The sequence below is a fragment of the Heloderma suspectum genome, chromosome 3, assembly GCF_057233095.1.
Source record: "Heloderma suspectum isolate Gila_16-S chromosome 3, 16-S_ref, whole genome shotgun sequence".
NCBI classification, from domain to species: Eukaryota; Metazoa; Chordata; class Lepidosauria; order Squamata; family Helodermatidae; genus Heloderma; species Heloderma suspectum.
This window is the reverse complement of record NC_139460.1, coordinates 235228653-235253127: the sequence shown is the minus strand read 5'-3', so window position 1 is coordinate 235253127 and position 24475 is coordinate 235228653. Positions and strand designations below refer to the sequence as shown.

Sequence of the window (24475 nt, the reverse complement as noted above, 5' to 3'; positions counted from 1 at the left end):
CAACTTTAATAAACAATAAATAGTGCACTGAAAGCATTCCAACAGACTTCATTAATCAGTCCCGTCTCAAGTAAAGTATTTGATTATTCAACGTGGATAAATTATTTTAAAAAATGAACAGCAGCCTACTATTGGAACTGCTACATGAGGGATATAGCCCTTTGTGATTGGAGGAAAATATTAGTCTTAGAATTCAGAATAATTTCCTTTTTTTGTAAATTTAGTCAAAAAGCAATTACAGTTTTTCAGAGATTTATTAACAGTAAAATAACTAGTCTGAAAAATCAACTTCTTGATTAATTTTGTAAGAAGGTATGTTAAGTTTGGTATGTTTCACTCTTCTCTTGTAGAGGTTAAGAAATCACCTCGAAAACGTAAAGGTAGAGAACTTGATTTAATAAATCAACCACCTGGAAAGAGAAAGAGGGTGTCCTTTGGTGGCCACCTGAGTCCTGAACTATTTGATAAACGTTTACCTCCAAACTCGCCACTTAAAAGAGGGGCAATTCCAGCAAGACTGAGCTTGCCATTTGGCAACTCTCCTCGAGCAGTTCTGAAAAAAGCATCAGGATTTACACATTCTGTAATCAAGGTAAATAACCTCCTCATTCTGAAATATTTAAAGTGTGTCCAGATTAGCACTCCTGTTACTCACAGTTCCAGTGCTAATCTGTGTCCATATGTATGTTTTTGGGTTACCTCAAATTGCTTCTTCCTGCTAGAATTGAAGGCTCTGGATTTTGAACTAAATTTTCTTGATAAATACACCATGTCGAAATGCCAACATAATCCCGTGCGTTTATGCAGTTTGTCAGAAAGGTTGAATGAAGTGTCTTTCAAGATGTACAGGATTATGTGTAAGGCTTCAGAAATCTCAAAACATTCTCTTTGAAAAGTGTTGAAACTTATTCAGTTATTTTCTTATCAGATCTAATTGTTTGAAACTTAATGTAAAATGCATCATGTATAACTTGGCTAGCACATAAAATAGTACTATTTGGTATATTTATGGATTGAAAAGTATGAATGTTTTGATTGTGTTTACACAATACAAACAAACCCATTAGCAGCAAGCTATTACACCAGAAGGTACCCAAGTATGACTTTTTCCCAATGGGACTGTAGGGGGAAAAAATTAAAATGAGTTGAAAATAGAAACCATAAATAGTGCTTAAAAAATTATTCTTGAATTCTGCTCCATACTGTCAGCATTATGTAGAAACTGACAAAACAGTACAAAAAGTTGAAACATCTGTTTACCACAGGCAGTAGTGTGTGAGTGTACATCAGGGGTGGGCCAACGTCAGGCATATGGGATCTACTTTGTTTTTATTAGAACCTTGAGATTTGCCAACAGAGCCTAGTATAAAAGATAGACACTTAGAATTGAAGAATTCTGAGTCTAGGGATGTTTTGAGTATCAGAAATTAATGGAGCTCACGGTTCTTCCACAAAAAACTATACTCCTGGTTACCCCAAACATTTTTCATTTCAGCGTATAATTTAGGTGGGTAATTTTGTTATTTAAACAAAATAAGACATTTTGGAAGTATATAATAAGGAAGTAAGAAATACTTGCTACTGCAAATCACCCAGAGATTTACCATTAGATCCAGATCTACCTTTTTGCCACTGTTGGTGCGTGTGAAAACACAGTTATTGCTATTTCAGCATATTAACAGACCCCCAATATTAGGGAGTATCAATAATTCTGGATATTAAGTTAAGCTTTATAATAACATGGAACTCCTCAACATTAAGCTAATGGGCAGTATGCAGCATTTCATTAGCACAAATGATGTGCTAGCGGAAACTAGGTTCTGAACTATGCACAAGAGAAGAATCCAACTAAAGTTATGTTTGCTCAAGCACGGTTGCACAGAACTATGTGCAATAGGTTGCACAAGAGTTATGTGGTATGTGTTGCACAAGCACAATGCACAACTGCTTGTGCAAATTTAACTTTGGTTTTTGCACAACCATTGCGCAAGTGTAATGGGCAATGGAAAGATTCAGCACAGCTCCACTAGTGCTATTTCTGTTTGTGGAATGACACCATTGGCTACTGCCCATTATTACATGCATTAAATGTTATAGTAATTGTGGACAAGATAGCCACATTAAATCAATACCCATGTCATTTAAACAATACAATATCCTTGAAAATGCTATAATATCTCTAACCAGAATCAATTTCTGAAATATTAATAGCTTCTGATCCATGGACCTCAGAAAACAAGGATTAAAACAAGCTTTTCTACTTTTTCATAGGTTTGTTTTTTGTTTGTTACAGTTAAATCCTGGGGAGGATTGAAATCCCAGCTTTCAGGATTTACATCCTCCCCAGGCAGTTTACAAATAATATATAATTTTAAATATATATTTAAAAGCCATAGTAAACAATATCAACCTATAATAAGTTGTCAGGATTCTTCCCATAGGGCAGCTGGTGGTAGATAGCCCTGTGGGCTGAGAGGACAGTCCAGGTGGAGCAATCACCTTGAGGTTGTCTTTCCCTCCCTCTCTGTCCTGGAATCATTCTTGCAGGGCAACTGGTGGTACATGCCCCCCTTAGGAGCAGACACATGAGGTTATCTTCCCCAGCCACACACACGCACGCACGCGCGCACGCACACTTTAGCTTGTTTCATGATTTGGTGTTTTTGTTTCTAAATGGATACTGTAGATGACGAAGAAAGAATCTGAAGTAGGCAAGAGAATGTAACCGTACTATATGTCTATAGTATACTTGAGCTTATAATTATCGAACCGTGGATTGTCTTACACTGGTGTTAGGAAGCACTTTGAAGGTAGTAAAGGGCAAGATAATTTAATCTTAAAACCTTAAGAGCATTTCAGTCTTCACTGGGAAAAATATTTCTTAGGGTTTTCTTAAAAAAAAGAAAAGAAAGAAAGTTTAAAAATTGACAAGTCATGTTGGGGGGACACCTGGAAAATTACCCCCCCCCCCATTGTTCTGGTTACTTTTATTCTTCCCCATGCCACTAGCACTTCACATCTTTTATCACTGAATGTAAGTAATTATTTGTAATTTATAAGTGCCCTTATTTTTTTAAAAAAATGCTTTGAATGGAGAAAGGCTAGGACAGTGGAGCAGAAGTAGAACTATGTGATTTCCATCCAGGCTTCTTTAGTGAAGTACAAACTTTAGCATGCCCCCCCCCCCCCAAGAAAACCCCACCCCTTTGGAAATAGGATATCCAGTACAATGTAACCTAGACTTTACTGGATTCTTACATGCCTTTATGGGAAGCAGGGAGGCTGCCAGTCTGGATGTCTCCCTTCCCAATGCCTATACAAATACCATAGTACATGCACTTGAATAAAGTACTGTAGTGAATAAAAATTATAACTACTTGCCAGACGACTCCTGAAGCCTGAAAATTGATTGTTTTTATGTATCACACTGTTATCCTGCTTTTCCTACAAGGAAGAATATATATAAGGATGGTGGATACTGAGCAGTTCAACATATATTCCAAGTTTGATCTCCCCATCTCAAATTTCTCTGTATACTATACCACGTTTGAGCTCTCCCCTATTTTAAAATAGGTATTGGCATATTTCTGAACATAAAACTGAATTGATGTTCTTCTGTGTTTTAACTGCTTTTGTGGATTATTCCTCATTTTTCTACAGGGTTTCTCTGAAAGAGAGCAACATAAGAAAATTTTGCCCAAAATGGCTGCCTTGCCCCCGGCCCGCCGGTCTCCGGCTGCCTCGCCCCCGGCCCGCCGGTCTCCGGCTGCCTCGCCCCCGGCCCGCCGGTCTCCGGCTGCCTCGCCCCCGGCCCGCCGGTCTCCGGCTGCCTCGCCCCCGGCCCGCCGGTCTCCGGCTGCCTCGCCCCCGGCCCGCCGGTCTCCGGCTGCCTCGCCCCCGGCCCGCCGGTCTCCGGCTGCCTCGCCCCCGGCCCGCCGGTCTCCGGCTGCCTCGCCCCCGGCCCGCCGGTCTCCGGCTGCCTCGCCCCCGGCCCGCCGGTCTCCGGCTGCCTCGCCCCCGGCCCGAATCTCTGGCAACATACCTCAAAGTAGAGGGCGGTTCTCTGTTTCCCGTGTTATCAGCCCATCTTGTTCAGGAGAGCAGGATGCCACACAGATGCATGCAAATAAAGAGTTCACCGTAAAAACACCTGAACCTACTGAGCAAGAATCCAAACCAGCTTGGTCAATAAGGAGAAGCAAACAATTTGCTCCAAGGAGAAGTTCTTTGCGTAGGAGAAGCGGTGCTATGGATTCTATTCACTCCAAAAGACGAAGTGGTGCTTCTGAAGCCAACTTGTTAGGTTTGTTATAATTGTTTTTGTTAGTATCTTCCTCTGTTACTAAAACAATAAGGTGTAGTAGCTAACTTTATAAAAAGGCCACTGAATAACTAAATGTATAGTGTTTGGGACAAAGCTAGATAGCATACAAAAATAGTATTATGGTAACATCTTATTCTACAAATCAGGTGAAATGTGGTTGCGTAACAAATGTAGTTCAAGCATGGAAATGACTAAAATGAGTTGTCTTGGACAATTGTCATTCCAGTTGCAAAATCGTGGGCAGAAGTAGTGAAGCAGGGTGTTCCAAAATCACAACTAAGGACTACAAAATGTGGCCTTAAAAGATCATCCAAGAAGATAACTGCAAAACCATCCAAGGTATGTCTCAAACCATGGCCTATGTTCAGTAAATAGCCCAAGCATTTTCTCTTTCAACACCTGAGACTGCAGAATCTGGAATCTATTGTAATAAGTGGTGGGAATTATATGTAGAATCGATGCTCTGTATGCATGATATCCCAAGTTGTAATCTGATACTTCCAGGTAGCAGGACTGCCTTTTGCTCTTGCAAAGCCTCTGCCAACCTGAGTACATGATACAGGGATAAATAGATTATTAATTCAACTTCGTATAAGTCAAGTTTGATATGTTCAGAAGAGAAAGTCCCTACCTTAATCTCAGGTCCTCCGCACGCTGATTCCAGTGTGGAATTCCAAAGCTTGTGTGTGCGTTTATGGAGATGTGGTCTGTTGGTGTACCCTCCTTTTGGAAAGTGAAACTAGCCTTAATTGCAATGATAGAGTATGTCAGAGATAGGAATGTAATTTTACTTTGCTTTGTAAAATTGATTAAAAATGAGGCTGCGGGGGAAATGGATCAATTGATTGTGCTAATTTTGATAAGAATCTATGGCCTTTTTGAGAGAGAAAAGGGTGGAATGAATGATGGTCATTTCTGTAGAGTGGATGAAAGGCAAGTGAGTAGATCCAGAGAACATTACGTGCATGGAGCATTGCCCACATAACAGGCCACAGGCAAAAATAAAATAATGTTAAAAGCCATGTATGCTGCTTAAAAGCTTGTAGGTAAAGCAAAGCAGGCAGAATGATCTGTAAAAACAAAATGTGCTGTCAAACAGCTTCTTAGTGATCACTGTCCTGGAAAATAGAAGGGTAAACACTTCTGAAGTGCCTGGTCCCCTAAGCTTGCATTGGCTTCTTGCGGAGAATGAAGGGGCCAGAGCTACATATAAGTGACATGGCTTCCACACCAGACAAAGTGGTGGAGTGGAAATACAGCTGAAAGTGAACAACTAATGTTTTCCAGTGCCTTCCCTGCTCACTTTTTAAACAGCATAGCTTTCCACTTGTTCTGAAATATTTTCAGATTATGAATTACTACTTGATTACTTTAGCAATAAAGCCACCTTTTCTACATTCATGGTATTAGCATTTTAGCTTTCTAGACTTTTAGCGTTGCTGTTTTAAATCTGTATTTTAAATTACTGCGTTGCTGCTAGGTTTTATTCTGGTTTTAGTCTGGTTGTATTGTAATACTGTGGTTTTAATGTTTTATATATTTATTGCTTTATTGTGTGCTCCTTGGTTTTAATTTTTGTGAACCGCCTAGAGAGTTTCAGCTATTGGGCGGTATAGAAATGAAATAAATAAATATTACGATTACAGTTAAACCCTTTTTGAATGCTTGTGTGGTATAGTGGTTAACAGTATGAAAAGTGAACCAGAAAGTTTCAGTTCAAACATCAGCTTAGCCATAAAATCATTGGCCTTAAACGAGCCATGTTCTGTAATATGGGTATAACAATACTAAGCAACCTTTCAGGTAATTTTAACTGGTGCTGAGCTAAGGTATGTTAAGCAGTTAGCAAATGCTATTTTCAAATAGATGGATGTTAAGAATAAATTATAATGGAATTAATTTTATTCTGTAATCATTCAAAATGTGATTGGATTGATCACAACCTTTTCCAAGTAATAATGTCTTTCTCAGTCTTGTCTCGGTAGTATTTAAGTAATTGTTGGCTAAGGTCTTGGGTTGATAATAGATAGTTCCTAGCTCTTCCTCTCTCAGTTGTCACCACTACTAGCAGCTGTTCCACAAGGCTGTACAGAGGAAGATGAGAGGGGAAGCAGGGCATTACACCAGCCCTGCTAAAAGACTACTTAATTTTGTCCTTTTCCCTCCCCATCCCTTTTTCGTTGTGTGTAGTGTCTTTAGGTTTTAAGCCTGTGGACAGGGACTGTGTTGTTTACTGATTGTAAGCTGCTCTGGGAGCCTTTTGGCTGAGGGGTGGGTGAAAATATTGTAGATAAATAAAAAGAATTGGCAGAAGCAACGAGCACAGCACCCTTATCTTGGCATTTGTTTCCAAACAATGCACTAGGAAATCTGAGTATGTTGTGGGGAAAACATGATGGTAGTTGGAGAGCCACCAAAATGATGGCTCAGTGTTAGCCGTGACTGAGCAGCAAAAAGTTTAAAACCGTAAAACCCAGGTAAAAGGCTTCCTAGGTTCTGGAGATGTTTGTTGCCACCATGTTATAGCACTGCCCTTTTTTAAAAAATGAAGAAAAAAAGAACCACGTATAAAGAAGATAGGTCAGGGTAGTCATCGGCATTGGATGCTAGGTGCTGGCACCAGCACTGTAATTATGCAGGGTGATTGTAAGGGCATTCAACCGATAGGCCATGGCTGCTGGTACTGAAAGTTTAACTTGCCCTAAGGTCCTATCCCTCACTGGAGCTTAGTGCCCCAAGGATGGCTACACTAAAGACATGCATTTTAGTTTGATTTTGATGTGCATGCAGGGCTTGACAATACAGAGCTATTCCCAACTTTGAAGTAATGGGAAATCCCCTGTCAACACTAGACGTTTTCTTGAACGTCAGAGTTCAGTTGAGCTTTTGATCAGACAGCAAAGATTTTCTTGTATACTCTTGTTTTCCAGAACAATGTTTCCTCATTAAAAACACCAGTAAGAAAGGTGAAGGGTCACTTTACTACAGGCCATGCAAATTCTCCTGCTCCAATTGTGATTGGAAAAGCTCATACCAGCATTGTGAATGTAGCTGCACAAGTCCCTAAAGTGAAGTTCATCTATCCTTTGAAGCAACATTGTGACTTAAATGAAAGTTTTACAGGTAAACTATTTTGGTTTAAAAAATAATAATTATAGAAGACTCAAATATAAATGGCACAAGTTCACTTGTTACCTACTGGAAATTGTAGGGCTGCTCATAGAACTTTGGTGAAATATCATTAAATATTTTAGAACAAGAGTTTTGATCTATTGAAGAGAAGAAATACTGTCCCTCCCATTACATGGATGTACTGACCTGGTTTGCATGTAACAAGAAGCCGCTGTGGGTTAATTTCCCTGTGGGGCTTCTCACTGCGGAAGCTGCTGCCATTTTGAATATTCAAGCCATGGCGGGGGCATGCTGTAGCTTGTCATTATGTGCAAACCCAGCAAGGGTGGGTTATTGGGTGGTTAACAAGCCACCCCTAACTCTAAAACAGTCCATGAGTTCTGGGTAGCTTGTCAATCACCCCAGCAAGCCACCCTCACTGGGTTTGCATGTAACGACAAGCTACGGTACCCCCCCACCGTGGGTTGAATATTCAGTATGGTGGCCGCCGCTGCAACGAGAAGCCCCGTGGGGAAATTCACTCAGTGACTTCTTGTTATGTGCGAACTGGGCTATAGTCTGAGCTAGAAAAAGCTAAGAAGTAAGGAGCACCTTCTGTCTCTCCAGACACATTGATTATCATATCACTTCTTTATAACTTTTATAACTGTTGCAGTATAAAATATTTTTCTGGGAACTCAGATGTTTTCAGTTCTATATTTATCCCAGGTTAGTCTAATAAGATAAAACCTAGGTTGTAGGGTTTCAACATATTGCTTACAGGAAAGTGTGAGGAGAATAAAGCATGCAGTGAGATTTATCATTGCCAACTTACCAGCTCTTGACTTTGCCAACAGATGGCGCTATGCTATTGTTTAAAAGGTAGGCCACTGCCTAAATTGAGTGTAATACGGTTGTATGTTGCTCTGATATAATTGACCATGACTGAATAATAGCCAGTTGTTTTCTCTGATACCAGTTTAAAGTTTTCCCCAAACAAAACTGTGTGTGTTTATTGTGTTAAAATCTCAATGTACTTGTTTGTTCTGTAAGTACACCAACTTGGTATTTCATTTGCCTAACCCATTGACTGTGACCCAAAAACCAGGAAGGAAAAGAAGTAGTTTGCTACAAGCAGAGCTTTTGGTGGAAGCATAGGTATTTGGCTATAGTGTGGAGGCTAGTGGATGTATTATAGCTGTGTGGGATACAAGTACAATTCATTCAAAGTGAATATGTCTTTAGGGGTTGTCCTTATTTCCTTGTCCAGTCATCTGTCGCATGTAAATGAATCATTAACGACTGTGAGGAGGATTTGATACATCATCATCAAGAGCTCTTACAGGGTTTTTTTAGCCTGATAGATGATGTGTTTAGGTTCTGTGGCTGAATATTGACATGAGCATTAATGCTTGACAATCTTGGTGTGATGTGCTTCTGGAGAGCAGTCAATTAAACAGAATTAATTCTTTATAGCTGAATTTCCCTTGCTCTCAATTGCACACAAAGTAAATGAGTATTAACTGAACTTGAAATACTATTTGCAGGGATGGCTGAGATGTTCAACACTCCACTGAATGGAAAGCAGAAAGATTCTCTGACTTCTATTCAAAAGACGAAGATGCCAGAACCAGATGTTTTCTCAAAAATACACACTCCAGAAGAGTCTGGTATACGTATTTTGTATAAACTTCTGGTGCTAACTACCATGTGATGACTTGATTTATCTGAAATAACCCCATATGAAAATGAAGAAAAGAGAGAATGTAAAGGAGGAGGAGAGAGAATGTAAAGGAGGAGCAAAGCTGATGCCTCAGTAGGCTTTGCTGTACGTGCAGAGTAAAGCTGACTGCCCAACTGAGGTGCTGGCTGGAGAAGCCCTCCTCCAGACAGTGACCTAATAACACTGGGGCAGGGCCCTGTCCCTGAAGTTATGGATGACGCCCCACCCCTGACATCACACAGTATGCAGGAGGATCATAGGGACTCCAGCCCCTAAAATATTCCCCAGCCTTGTTGTAAAGGTTTTCCCCCAATGCGGAAGCTAGTGATTTTTCAGATTTGGGGGAAGAAATTTCATAGGTCCCTAATCATGGCCAGTTGTGTCTCTTGTTTGGGCAGTTGTGTAAAGGTGCAAGCAAGTTTATACATTACATAAGGTTTGGCAAATTTCCACTTAAAGATTTTATGCAGAACACCTCTGGGAGTTATAGTTCAGGTTGGAAAAAGATCATTTGAGCTGTGATAGGTAAGAGGTTGGTTCCTGGTGCTAAACAAGCATTAGGTGTCCTCCATTTTCATAGCCAAGACAATTTGACTAGTTTTGTGTGGACTTATTACAACATATTTTGCATTTGTTGGAGTACTTATATCTTGCTTTTCCACTGCCAAAAAAAGTCACTTAAGGGGTTTACAACAAATCAAAGCATCAATCAGAAATATATTTTATTTTACTTTAAATATTTCTAGGCCGCCTTTCAGTACAGAAGCCTTCCCAAGGCAGCTTACAACATTAAAATTCGTATAATAAAATAATAAGCTATAAAAAGCTAAAAATGTAAGCTAACTCTAGAAAGGGCCAAGACTTAAAAGGAACCCTATGCAGCTGATGAAAGCTTGGGGGCAGCTGAATACTAGTAAATGGAGAACAACTGAACTTCTTGGGGCAGGGGTACACATTCTGGCTGTCACAACAGAAAAGGCTCTCTTCTATGTCCCCACCAATTAAACTTGGGAAGGTAAAGGGACTTGTAGGAGTGCCTAACTGGATGATATCAGAGTGGTTGATTCATATGTGGCGAGATGGTCTTTTAGGTATTGGTCATTTAGAGCTTTAAAGATTATGACCAGCATCTTGAATTGCACCTAGAAATAGATTGGTAGTCTGTCATATGCTTAATGAACATTATGTCAGGAACTGGTGAGGGAGTTTTAAAAGTTCTAATGGGGGGGGGGGGGGGCTTTGCCTCTTTCCAGCCTCCTTTCCTCCTCTTCCCACTCTCAGCACTAGCAGGGACAATATCATTCTGGATAGTGCCAAGCAATTTTAAGATGCTCACCCCTAGTGGCAGGGAACAAATTGTACCAACACCACGAATTGGCAGCAATGCTGTCTAAGAGAGGAGATATCAGTCTGTTCACAGTTTGATCTGTTCTCAGTGTTCACCATTTTGGGCTCTTTATCCACCTGCACATTATCAGGGTCTGTTCTCTAGGCCTAGTGTTTCTTATCTGGATTAAGAAGTAGTTGCTTTGGTGATGCACAAAGTGCTCCTTTGGGCTTCCTGCAGTTGCTAAAAAAACAAAACAGAAAAGAAAAGAAACTAAGTTGGAGCAAAAGAGCATGTCTAAGGGCTGCATGTGCTGCTGATATGAGCACACCAATTACAAGTCACAGTTGTACAGTTGTGACCAGGAAGACCACGATTACTCCTTTCAAGAAGGGATATGGTTCTGATCTGTATGGTTCTCATATATGTTTCTTCATCGTGGACATAAGAAAAAAACAGCTTCTTTCTCCTTATACTATCCTTCCTGTTCCTCTTCAGTTCAGGAACTTCAGTCTAAAAGGTATATTGATGGCACCAGTGGATCTAGAGTTAAAGGAAAGCACTAATCTTCCCCATGAGAAGTACTTGGCTTAGATCTGGTCCTCAAGGGGAACTTCCAGGTGAAAAATCTATGCAGCCTGAGCCAAGCCATGTCAGGGTGTTGCCAACTGAATATTTCTCATTCCTGTTTCTCAATGTGCTCCTGAAGTGAGTACCCCAAAGCAACCACAGCCAAGTGAACTAACATTGTTTTTCCTCAGTCTGATGCTCAAACCCAAGTTCTTTCTCAGAATGTTTTGGTTGGATGTTTAGAGAATTAGGCAACCCAGCCAGAGCTAGTCCTCACCAGTTAGTGAATACATGTTATACTCTTCCCCACCACCACTCGAAGTCATGGAGTTTGTCCACGTTCTGCTTTCTTATAATCTGTCAGTGCAGCTGAGAGCTCTACTTCAGGCAGTTAGTTGTATTTATACGTGCAGAAAACCTTCACTGTGCCAAGGCTTTGAGGCATCTGCAGTAGACCTGAGAAACCTCAGTTACTAATTCTCTGCTAGATAAGTTCATATATTAGCTGACAACCCAACATCTACTTCTAAACTCAAGCCCGTGAAGGATGGATTAAGGGAAGAACCTTTGTTTCTGCTTTGCTTGCTGACTCTCCACTTGATTTAACTCAGTTTGTACAGGAGGTTAGGTCTTCTTAGGGCACTCTTCCAGCTTTCTGATAAGAAAGAAGTGTGTTATAACAGTTATATAACCCCTCACCTTTTCCCTTTCAATGAAACATAAGGAATTCTAACAAGTTCTAAGTGACAGTCCTCCTAGTCTAGATTGGGCTCTTCCTCTTCTCCCTGATCCACCCATACAGCATCCAAATGAGAAAAAAGACAATTATGGCTGATGGAAGTCTGCCCTACACCCATTGAGGGACAACTGCTCATTGCTCCCATGTGGTCTGAGATCACAAACACCTGAGTTCTGAAGATAGTATCCAGGAGTTAGACGCTGGACTTTGCCCAGCCTCCCTGAGTAGTTTTCGGTCTCCGAAAACTACAGCACTGTCATGACAAAGACTATTCAACCCTTGCTACAATTCAGCACTGGGGGAAGTCTCTCCCCACACCTCTGATCTCAGAGCCATATGGTCCAATTTGGCAAGAATAAAGATGCGCAAATGATTCTAGAATTTAAACATTTTAAGAAGTCCCCCAAGTAGAGAATTAATACCAGTGCTTAGAAGAAAAATTTTGGCTTTGGTGGATCTTTATGAAGCTTACCTCCATGTGCCCATCAGTCCATAGCATTGTCATTTCCTGAGGCTCTCTTATAATAGGCATTATTAATATGCAATGCCCTTATACATGATATCACCCCCTCAAATTTTTACTAAGGTCTTGATCACTTTAGTTGCTGATTTGTGCTTCAAGGAATATATGCTTCCTGATCTTGGCAATGTTTAAGTAACTTCATCATTTCCGTGGGTGTTTTCCTACCCCATTCTTACACCTTTCAAGCTCACAAATCCCTTTGAACGGGTTAAAGCCAGCACAGCATTTTAATCCATTAACCAGAACTGTTTGTCACAGCTGCCACCTTCAGTGTTTCACATCTCCACAAAAATTGGGAAATAACTGTTTTAATGTCTGGGTTTGCCCTGTTTGCCCCAGTTAAACTCTGGGTCCTTTTGGCTAACCTGGGCACGTAGCCCTTGCAAAGAGTCAGTCTTAAAAAGACTCATTGGTTTAAACTTTAAAAAAATAAAATGACATTGTAGAGAAGAAGCAGATAGAAACACAAAAATAGCCAAGCAAAGCTCACAGGCAAAATCAGTTCGCTGTTTAGTTTCGACGGAACTGCCTAATGGTTACAGGTAATTTCAAACATGGAATTTGCCCCATACTGCCAGACTACATAGTCCAGTCATATGGTCCCAATGAGTCATCAGGACAATGAATTAAAGAGAGATCTGCTCTGGGCCTGCCTCCTGTTGAAATTTTAAACATCACAACTGGGCAAAATTGTCCACCCTTCCTTAGGATATGAACCACTCATTGCTGGAGGGTAGCTTGTGAAAAGCCACTTGGGGCAAGGCAGATCAGAGATTATCTGCCAAGTCTCCTCAATTATGACTGGCAACAGAAATTAGCATTTAAATTGGAGAGCTAAGGGCAGTACAGAATGTCTACCTGACACCCCTGCTAAGTAATAAGTTATAATTTAAATTGAGGAGTTCAGGATGGCAGGCTGAAAGGCAAAGTGAACCTTTGCACAGTCTACCTAGGACTGGCTAGATTGGAAGTCTTAAAATTGTGTGTGTGGGTGGGGGGCATTAAATGGAAGCCCAAAGACTAATATCTAGCATGCTGTTTTTTGCAAGATCTTCACATAGGCCTTCAAGGATCACAATAGCTTTTTTTGGTGATAAACATACAAGACTGTATATTGGTTTTGTTATAAACAGGGGCAACAGTATGTAACAGGCATCTAGGAAGATGTCTTATACAAAATCAGACCATTGGTCCATCTAATTCATACTGTTTACAGTTGCAGCAGTTCCCCAGGATTTCAGACAGGGGTGTTTCCCAACCCCTTCTTGGAAATGCCAGGGATTCTACCTGGGACCTTCTGCATCCAAAACACATGCTCTTACCAGAGAGCCATGACACTTTCCTTAGAAGTTAAAAAGTCTATAGATGTCTTTAAAAGATAGTGTACGTTGGCTGTATTCTCCCAAAGGAGTAGCAGAGTAGCCTTTGCAGAGCCCTAACTTGGAAGAGAGACAAGTTGACTGTCCCATGGCAAGGAGCTGAATATTTCTTAGAGTTGATATTGCAGTGTAAGGAACAAGTACTTCTGTGAGAGAAGATACTACTCTGGACAGAGAAGTTTGGAAACCTTCATGCAATGGGAGTGGTCTGACCTTATGATGCTATATTAGCTCCTAGAAATGTTCACCTATTTGCTGGCAGTTTGGCAGATGGTCAGTTGGGCTCTCTTCCATACCAGGTCTTCCAAAGGTTCAATTACAGTAAGAGAAAACAAAGAAACCTCTCTACACAATTAGTGGCTAATGCTGAGCTCGGTTGCTACGGGATCCTCATCTGCTGGTGACCCTACCCCAATTGTAGATAGTGAACTGGAATACTCTCCATTCTGAAAATGGCTTCACCAGGTGGGAGCCACCACCCACTTCCTGAATAACACTCATTGTTTCAAGAAACCTGTCTTAAAGGTGCCACAATCTCAGCTGACAGATATTCCCTAATTCCACTGGAAAGAATGGTAATTTATTAAGAAACAAAATTTAGTTATTTTATTTCTGTACTGCCTTTCTGAAGCCAACCAAGGCAGTCTACAAATAGTTAAGGATATAATCAAATAAAAACACAGTAAAACATTTATATCAATAAACCCCCTTTGAAAATTTTGATGTAATGTGCATAGTCACATTCACATTAAATATCAACACAATTATATCATCATTATTAAGTAGTCCAATATTAGGAGCTGAATGTTAAATTTAAAAGCTCTGCCCTCAGAATAATGATGCTAACCTTTAACACTTATGTAGCCCTTTCAAGTTTTCAAAGGTTCATGTACATTATCTTGGGCTAACATTAAGGGAGGTTGGCTTGCTGAAGGCCACTTGTTCGTAGCAGAGGCAAGATCTGGACCACAAACTTTAATTCACAGCTCTGTTTTAAAAGAAGTTGCCTTATACTGGGTTAGATTATTGGTCCATCTAGCCAACTGTTGTCTACTCTGACACATAGTGGCTCTCCCTTTTTGCATCTGTAATCAGCCATACCTCCTTCTCTGCATTCAATAATATTTTAATATCTCTAACAGGAGAGATGTCTACATCACCTGTCAACATATCAAGCCAACCAATACTTTACAATCAAGATGTAGTATCTCCCATCTTGAAAGAAGTGTCTCAGATTTCCACTCTTGAGCAAGATGACCTACGGATGACTCCCAGAAGAGCAAATACTGTATTAGAAGAAATTGTAAGGCAAAATTGCTCACTAGTAACAGAAAATGAAACAATAGTAGAAGGAGAGCAAGACAAAAGTCCCAAACAAATGTTAGAGCCTGTCGAGGTGCTTTTGGGGGTCAAGCGGCTCTTGAGGACACCCAAGCAAAGAACAGTGCCCGTTGAGGCACTTTCAGGGGTAAAGAGGCTCTTGAGAACGCCCAAGCAAAAACCGGAGCCCATTGAGGCACTTTCAGGGGTAAAGAGGCTCTTGAGAACGCCCAAGCAAAAACTGGAGCCTGTTGAGGCGCTTTCAGGGGTGAAGAGGCTCCTGAGAACACCCAAGCAAAAACTGGAGCCTGTTGAGGCGCTTTCAGGGGTAAAGAGGCTCTTGAGAACACCCAAGCAAAAACTGGAGCCCGTTGAGGCGCTTTCAGGGGTAAAGAGGCTCTTGAGAACACCCAAGCAAAAACTGGAGCCTGTTGAGGCACTTTCAGGGGTAAAGACGCTCTTGAAAACACCCAAGCAAAAACTGGAGTCTGTTGCAAATGACATTGTTTGCTCCAAATTTATGGAGTCTCCAGAAGTGTTAGAGGTACTGATGGGAAGTGCTACTAAGAGAAAACAGAAACGAAGTGTGCAATCTATGGGAGATATTGATATTAATATCAAATTACCTAAGGAAAGAGTAAAGCCAGTGGAAGATATGGAAGGAATTCAAAGGCTATTTAGGACACCAAAGCAAAAATGTAAACCTGTGGAAGATATGGTTGGCATTAGTCGTCTACTGAAGACACCAAAGCAGAGGTTTATGCCAGTTGATGACTACTTGGGATTGCAGAAGTTAATGGCTGAACCTAAGCCGAACTACTTAAGTCCTGAAATAGATTATACAGGTGTCAAAGAAATGTTGGATACTGCAGATGCACATAAGGTAAAAAATAAGTTTAATATTATAACTTTAAAAAAACATAAGATTAAAAAAAATCTGGAATTCCACCCATTATTTCAGTTAAAGAAGACATTGATATGACATGCTTCCCCTACAAAATAATATTTTGAGACACCTAGCACACAATTCTATCCTTTCTTAGAGTGTAGATAGAGTGTGGACAGTCCCTCCTTTCAACTTGGAAGATGGGACCAAGTGCTTTGAGGATCTGACCCTTGTGGAAGAGGCAACTTCAACTGCTAGACTAGTCCTGCCTGAGTAGGAATTAGAATAGCTTTGGATTCTTAGTTGCTCATCTTGGGGTTTTAAAATGCTGGGATTGAATATAAATGAAATAGTCCGTTAGCAGGAGGAAAGTAAGCTTAGTGTCATTGATCACTATTACTTCTACCAGTAGTGTTTTATCTTTGGACATTTCTATAGCATATTTAATACCATTGCATACTCAGTTCTGTATGTGTAAAGATAAAACCACTTTTTCATTTTACTCAAGTGATCTTACCTTGGACAGGTGCCCTTTTCCTTTTCATACCCATATCATTTAATGCTTTTCACCTGTGCCGTTCTTAAGATAGTGACCAAAAATATATATAGTACTTAGAGTAGCATTGCTATCTATTTTTCATCCCTTTTATTATGCCGAACAATTTTTTGCACTTTATTATTTAGCATGTTAATATTATGGGATCTCTTTATTGAGTAATCAACTACTTGGAAGGATAGACAGCTAACAAATTGGGGTCTACATCAGGAGTGCCACTATAGATTTTACAAATCAATCACATACTAATCACTATGATGTTAGAAGGAGCACTTGTGTTTTCAAGGAAGTTTCACACCTACCTACCAATGCTGTCTGGACTCATATACTGATCTAGAAAATTACTATAACCCCAAGGTCTTTTCATGTCAAGTACTGTAATAACTATGCAATATTTCTAGGATGAATTTCCAAAATTTGTGGATCTCATGAAAGAAGATAATGGATCTTGTATGAATTCCAGAAATGAATTTGGTAGGTGTCAATACTATTTTAGTAAAATATTTGATTTACAATATGCTTTCAAAAAGAGAATAAGTAATTAAAATTGTAGGTGGCAATTTTTATAGCAGCTGTAGACCTTTCTGCTTAAAAGCTGGTATGATTTAGAAGACCAGAATAAAGTTAAGTGAAAAAGAGCTGTGACTTTTGGTTCTCCTTCAGTAGACATCAAAACCCATTAGCCACACACATGTCTATACTGGCTGACTGGATACTGTAGTTGTTTATGTAATAGGTGCAGAGATCATGAGCCGCAAAAGTGATGCAGGCACAACAATCCATGTTCCTATTGTACTATTTATAATGTATCTGTGCCCTAAAGCATAGGGGGAAGTGATGATCAAAGTAGGAATCCTGATTATTCTGGTGCTACTTGCTTGATGTTTGAAACACACATAGGATCTAATGTTTGCATAGGGTAACGCATGTGGCTGACTTTTATGATTTGTATTTGTGCAGTGTAGAGATTGATTATGTATATTGCGTTGTAAGTGTGAGGCCTCTGTGCAAACGTTAACATGAATACATAAAGCAGAGCTGATCTATCAGCCTTTGTAAGATGTGGATGTTACACAAGATGTTAGCATAAGACTTCAAGAATCCCTCACTTCATTTGTCTAGGAGCCACAGCTTAGTGTGGGTTGCTTATCCCTTTGCCTCATGAGGAAGACAATAATGTATTCCACTATGGAATAATATCTAGGAACAAAGAGTGGAAACAATCTAGCCATAACTAAGTATTTCTAAGGCCAATTTTTCTCAGTGGAACTAAAGTTGCTTGGCTGGATCTTAACCCATAACTAAATGAAGTAATTGTTCTGTATTTTATTCATCTAGAAGAATTTTTGCTAAATTGTAGATTTGTTCTATTGTTTTAATTTGGGTATGATTAGTTTTAGCCATGCTCATTGTATGCCACCCTAATATTTGTGGGAATGAAGGGTGACGTAAAAATAGTTTTTATAAAATAAATAATTGCAACACAACTCTACATATTTATACTTAGAAGATGATTCTGGTATATGAAGTTTTGGGAAAGCATGTAAAATGGAATTATTTGAGATTAGTGGGTGTTGTAACCCATTGTGATAGGTAGGAATGGTAATTTTATATCGTATAATACAAGTGTTTCTCCAAAGCAAAATTATGAAACCACCTAGACTATCCTCTTGAACTTTTTTTTATCACTTACTCTTTCTAATCACCATATTCTCAAAAATAACTTTTAACGTTCTGTATTTTAGAGTGCATGGAAAATGTGTCTGAAAGTGAAGAAGTAAAGCTAGAAGCTTTACCTGCAAGAAAATCTCCTTCCCCACTACCAAGAGATAATAGTAAAAAGGATCCAAAATTGGAAGACAGCTTGGAACATGTTGCATGTTACTTATTTAGTGAATTAAACACACAGGCAGATACCGACACTATTAAAATGGTGTGTATTCCTGAAAGCTACCAGCAAGATGGAATGGAGCCCCAAAATGGAGCCAATATTGAATTACTGCATCCTGGTGCAGTAGATTTAGAAATGCTTAAACCATTGGCTTCGGTTAAAAGAACTAGGAGAGGGAAAACTGATGAATCCAGTTTTACAGAAAAACATGATACAAAGGAAATGCACAAAAGGAACACCCATAGAGCAAAAGCAGTTGACTTTGTGCAAACCAATGACCAGAACATCACTGATACAAGTCCAGGTCAAAAATCTGAAAGCAATGTATCAGCAACTGAAGCAAAAAGATCTTTAAGAGGAAAATCTAGAAAACATTCTGATGAAACAAATGGGAACATGCCATCTGATAACGTAATACGTACTCGAGAACTATTGAGATCTTCAAAGGAAACATCTGTCAAAATACAGCTTTATGTAAATAGAAGAAGGGTGGCAACTAAAAGAAATGGACAAACTGGACCAAGCTTGTATTTAGAAGAAAATTCAGCAACCCAAGAAAATGGCAGTCAGTTAATTGCGAAAACAAGTCTAAGATCTAGAAACAGGGAAGATAAAAATGACCTGAAGTGTGAGCTTACAAAAATAAATAGCCAAGACAAAATACAAAACCAAGATTTTGAAACTTCAGGGGAGGAAAGCGTTGGAAATAGCCTACTTAAAAGAAATAGCAGAGAAAAGGCTACCCCAACACAAAGACAATTTGAAATATTAAACACAGCTGTTAATGAATGTAAATATGGAAGTCAAGAATGCACAGCATCTAAAACATGTAAAATGGAAGCTTTGAAAAACAATCCAACAGAAGTAAAGGAAAATGCAGTGAAGAGAGGGAAAGGGAGAAAAGTTCATTTTCTACTTGAGGAAAATAAGTCTGTATCTTTTGAAGAAAAGTGCGTGCTTGGAGATAAGGATGATGCCCATGAAGAAGAAAGGACTGCATTTGTTGAAAGTTCTACTTCCTCTACAAAAGAAAATACATCACGAAGAAAGAGGAAAGCAGCTTTTGTTGCATCGCAACCAGTTTGCATCTCTCTTTCTAAAGGGAAAAACGCATTAGAGATTTGTGAAGGAATAAATTTGTCTTTGGAACACCTAGAAAAGTGTGTGAAAGAAATTAAAACTGAGGAGAGTCCTAATGAAACTCAAAAGGTGCTATTAGAAAGTGTGCAAATCCCTGCAGATCATGGTCCACCAAGAAGACAAAAGGTAGCAAAAGACAATCCACCCAGGAGAGGCAGAAGGAAACAAGCCAGATCTCATGAAATACCAACAGAATACGACAGTAAACAGGCAGCTGGTGTAAAAGACCAAAATATGGTTGTTACTGTAAAAGAGAATCAACCAAAAAGGGGGAGAGGGAGAAGTATCCTTGTATCGCAAATACCTTTGCCTTTGGAAAACATTGCTCTTGCAAAAGAGGAGCCAACTATAGACAGTTTCAGTTCTGCCCAAGGAAAATGTACTTTGCAACAAATTAAAACTGAGGAGAGTACTAATGAAACTCAAAAGGTGCTATTAGAAGGTGTGCAAATCCCTGCAGATCATGGTACACCAAGAAGACAAAAGGTAGCAAAAGAGAATCCACCCAGGAGAGGCAGAAGAAAACAAGTCATATCTCATGAAATATCCACAGAATATGACAGTAAACAGGCAGCTGGACTAAAAGACCAAAATATGGTTGTTACTGTAAAAGAGAATCAACCAAAAAGGGGGAGAGGAAGGAGCGTTGTCCCTGTATCACAAATATCTTTGCCTTTGGAAAACATTGCTCTTGCAAAAGAGGAGCCAACAATAGACAGTTTCAGTTCTGCCCAAGGAAAATGTACTTTGCAACAAATTCAAAGTGAAGAGAATCCTAATGAAACTCAAAAGGTGCTATTAGAAAGTGTGCAAACCCCTCCAGAACATGATTCACCAAAAAGACAAAAAGCAAAAGAGAATCCACCTAGGAGAGGCAGAAGGAAACAAGTCATATTCCACGAAATATCCACAGAATATGACAGTAAACGGACAGCTGGTGTAAAAGACCAAAATATGGTTGTTGCTGTAAAAGAGAATCAAACAAAAAGGGGGAGAGGGAGAAGCGTTGTCCCTGCATTGCAAATACCTTTGCCTTTGGAAAACATTGCTCTTGCAAAGGAGGAGCCAAAGATGGACAGTTTCAGTTCTGCCCAAGGAAAACATCCTTTGCAACAGATTCAAAGTGAAGGGAATCCTAATGAAACTCAGAAGGTGCTATTAGAAAGTGTGCAAACCCCTCCAGAGCACAGTTCACCAAGAAGGCAAAAAGCAAAAGAGAATCTACCTAGGAAAGGTAGAAGCAAACAAGTCATACCTCATGAAACATCCACAGAATACAACAGTAAACAGGCAGCTGGTGTAAAAGACCAAAATATGGTTGTCACTGTAAAAGGGAATCAACCAAAAAGGGGGAGAGGGAGGAGCGTTGTCCCTGTATCACAAATACCTTTGCCTTTGGAAAACATTGCTCTTGCAAAAGAGGAGCCAACAATAGACAGTTTCAGTTCTGCCCAAGGAAAATGTGCTTTGCAACAAATTCAAAATGAAGGGAATCCTAATGAAATGCAAAAGGTGCTCTTGGAAAATGTGCAAACCCCTGCAGAACACAGTCCATCGAAAAGACAAAAAGCGAAAGAGAATCCACCCAGGAGAGGCAGAAGCAAACAAGCCATTTCTCATGAAATGCCTGTAGAATATGACAATAAACAGGCCGTTGATATAAAAGACCAAAATATGGTTTTCAAAATAGCCTGCTCTGAAAAGGAGAGCCAATCAAAAAAGGGCAGAGGAAGAAAGATTGCCCCTGTATCCCAAACACTTCTTTCACCCCTCAAAAATATTATTTTACCTTTGCCACCATCAACCAAAGGCAAAAGTGCAGCAGAACAGCCAAGTAAAGCTTTGGAAACTGCAACTGTTGCAAATGAGAATATGTCACGTAGAGGCAGAAGAAGAAAAACAGATGATGCAAGTACAACAAGCTCAGTTTCTGCCAGTAAAAAACCTAGATTGCTCAATAATGGCAACCAAGAAAAACATCCTAAAGATGCCCAGAGTTTCACACAAGAGAATGTATCCAAAAGAGGTAGAAGGAAGCAGTTAATTCCTTATAAAACCGCATCAGAAAGTAATTGTCAACTAGGGAATGACAGTAAGGCTACACCTGTAAAAGATAAAACAGTGTATTCAGGAAATTGTTTTGGAAAAGAGAACAATTCAAAGAGGAAGAGAGGGGAAAAGATTGTACTTGCATCTCAAGTATCTCCCTGTCTCAAAGTAAGCATCACTCTACCACCATCGCTTTCAGACAAAGCTGAACTCGTTAGTGAAAATCAAAGTGCACTCATTGAAAATGAGGCTACTGGAAAAGGGAGACCAGCAAAGTGTGGCAAAAGAAATAATAATAAAAGAGTGGCACATACCACATCTGTCAGAAAATGCAAGCTGCTTCCTAAAGAGGAGGTTTTTCAGGGAAAACAAAATATAGATTTGGAAAACACAGTTGTGGCAAATGAGAAACAGTGCAGAAGAGGTAAAAGGAAAGTTGACGCAGTTGAAGCAACTATTTCTGCTTCTCTTAAAGAAAACTGTGCATTGACTTCAAGCAGTAATATTGATCCTAAAGATCAGCTGGTGATTCTGGACAATACTGTTCCTGATAAAAAAGATGCTTCAAAGAGCCGGGGACAGAAATTATATAAAGGAAAAAACTTGCTAAAAAGCACTGATCAAAGTAACACTTCTAATAATGACCAAAATAGTTATTTGGAACTCTCAGATCTGCTGGAGCAAAAGTATTCATCCAAACGGGGAAGAAGGAAACAGATTAACAGTGTCTCAGAAATGAATGCCACCACTTCTGACATAACAAAAAATTCCTTTCCAGAAAATAAATCAGCAAAAACTAAAGCAGGTATAGCAATGGCTCCCCACTCCTCCTGTTTTAGATAGTTTTATTCTTTTAAAAAAATCAGTTTTTTTTCTTCAGAATTAATTTTAAAAAAATATTTTGATGAGAGGTTATGGTAATACACTTGCAATTTAAACACTGCCAATATAATTTTAAAACTTCTTTATCCTTACTGATTTCATTGATAAATGATACCAGTATTGTAAAGTATCTAGTGTGGTGAAATTTGGGAAAGTTCTAGTTTGGGACCTTTTGCATTGTTTATAGGTTATAGTGAGAGAACCCCATGGGGTTCACAGATTTCATATGTAGATTTGAATTTTCAGATTCATAAACATTCTGAAAAAAGCTGCCAGATCTTTTTTTCCTGAGCTTTCCTAGCCGTTACTGAACTATGTAATTTCAAGTTACTAGTTTTCTAATCTACTACTTCAGAGGATTTTATTTTGGGGAGGGATTCATGTTTCCCTCACTGAGATTTTTTTTGGGGGGGGGGAATAGCACCCCATACTTCTACCCAAGTGTTTCTCAAGACTTAGATGTTTTCCCTTAGTGCTGATGTTTCTATCAAGACATTCTGATTGATTTTTCTCCTGTTGGAATGTATTTGGAAGTTCAATAAGAGTGGGAAGGTATAGGTAGCAAGCCTGTAATGAACTAGTTTGAACAGGAGAGAAAGAGAGATAATGACAAAGTTCTATTGTCTAACCTTGTTACTCCAGAAAAAAATATTACAAAAGTTGCTTCATGTAATATTAATGGTTTTGTTTACAAATAGAAAACACTGAAACTACAACATTGCAAAAAGGAAAAACAAAGAAAACAAAAGAAGAGCATACCACAGCTATCATTGAGCCTGCTGCAGAAACCGATGGCAAGACAAGAGCAAGCAGAAGAAACAAAAAATAAGTATTGTAATCTTTGGTACTGGAGTATGTGTGTTTTTCCCTCTAAAGAGTAAATGGGTATGTGTTAAGATTTTGAAGTCCAGGATTGTAAAGTATGCTCTTCATTTAGAAACATTTTTGTTTGTGTAACTTCCTTAAACTTAATCCTTACATTGATACCCTTAAAGTTCTGTAAATATCCTTTTCAAATATTTTGTAGAGCATTTTGTTTAAAGATGCAAGGGTTTCGGAATTATGATTTTAACTGTTCTGATCTGTATTGTCTTAAGAAATTTTAAATACTGGTGTTACTCTGTTTGTGCATTTTGACATTAAACCATACATTTATCTTGTCTCTCTTGATATTATTCCTGACTAAGAATAAGATGGCTGCCACAGTAGCACAAGTTAGACTGTGTCCTACTTGCAGTCAACAGCAACTCAATAACTTTAAACGAAACAACAACAGTCACACTGTTTATAGCTCATAGCAACTGCAGACCAGTTAAAGAAAACTGACGGTATTTTCACATTCCCTTCCTTTCCACACCGGGGTTGCTTGGACATTAGCCCTTCTCTTTCCCAGGGCACATAATTTGAATTCTTTTGAAGAGGTCATTACTACTTCTCTTTAGCTCCAACCTTGCCCACAGTTGGTGTAAATTAAAAATTAACATATTTATGGGTCAATCCTTAGTGTCTTTGGTTACAGTAGTCTAGGGGGCAAGCTGGGAAAAACACCTGTTAGAGATGTTACAGGGTTTCTGTCAAGCACTGTAGCTGCCACATTGGGCTAGACTGAGCAGTAGTCGAACACAATACTAGGCAGGACCTATTCTTTTTCTCACCTATCCCAGCATTCCCAGAGCCCCATCCCATGATCCCACCTCAGTTTAAATTCCAGTCTGATTTGTTTTGCATGGATCTCATAGTGTTTGCTTTCCTCCATTGTATCACAGCAGTCCACCTAACATAAATTCTAAGTTGCTTGTCCAGCCAGTAGTATTGGGGGAAAGGAAGAGATCACCTAACTATTAAATAAGTTGTGGTTGGTTATGGGCAAGATGTAGAACTGTCTTAATGACAGTGTTCAGTTTCAGTTACACGTGTATTGTATTTTTGGGTTTGCGGATTTGTCTTTTGTCTATATTTCTTTGAAGACCTTTTTAACAGTTAAAATAGAACCTCTTCCTGCTTCTCCCAAACATCTAATCCGTTTTCATATGTTACATTGAATGAATGGATTGG

At 39.3% G+C, this 24475-nt stretch overlaps 1 protein-coding gene across 2 annotated transcripts in view; it reads left to right on the top strand.

Annotated features, from left to right (window-relative positions):
* The window catches only part of MKI67 (marker of proliferation Ki-67), a 49933-nt gene extending 26353 nt beyond the window's left edge, over positions 1-23580 (top strand). The window contains exons 8-17 of one of the 2 annotated variants that reach the window (XM_084845959.1): positions 351-592; positions 3661-4303; positions 4551-4663; positions 7255-7447; positions 8983-9105; positions 14839-15899; positions 16860-16932; positions 18204-21706; positions 22317-22343; positions 23119-23580. In XM_084845959.1, the coding sequence (XP_084702085.1) occupies positions 351-592; positions 3661-4303; positions 4551-4663; positions 7255-7447; positions 8983-9105; positions 14839-15899; positions 16860-16932; positions 18204-21706; positions 22317-22343; positions 23119-23301 (6161 nt within the window). In that variant the 3' untranslated portion in view covers positions 23302-23580. Of the gene's footprint in view, positions 1-350; positions 593-3660; positions 4304-4550; positions 4664-7254; positions 7448-8982; positions 9106-14838; positions 15900-16859; positions 16933-18203; positions 22344-23118 lie in introns of both variants that reach the window. The other variant, XM_084845958.1, reaches the window with a different exon arrangement.
* The last annotated feature ends 895 nt before the right edge of the window (positions 23581-24475 follow it).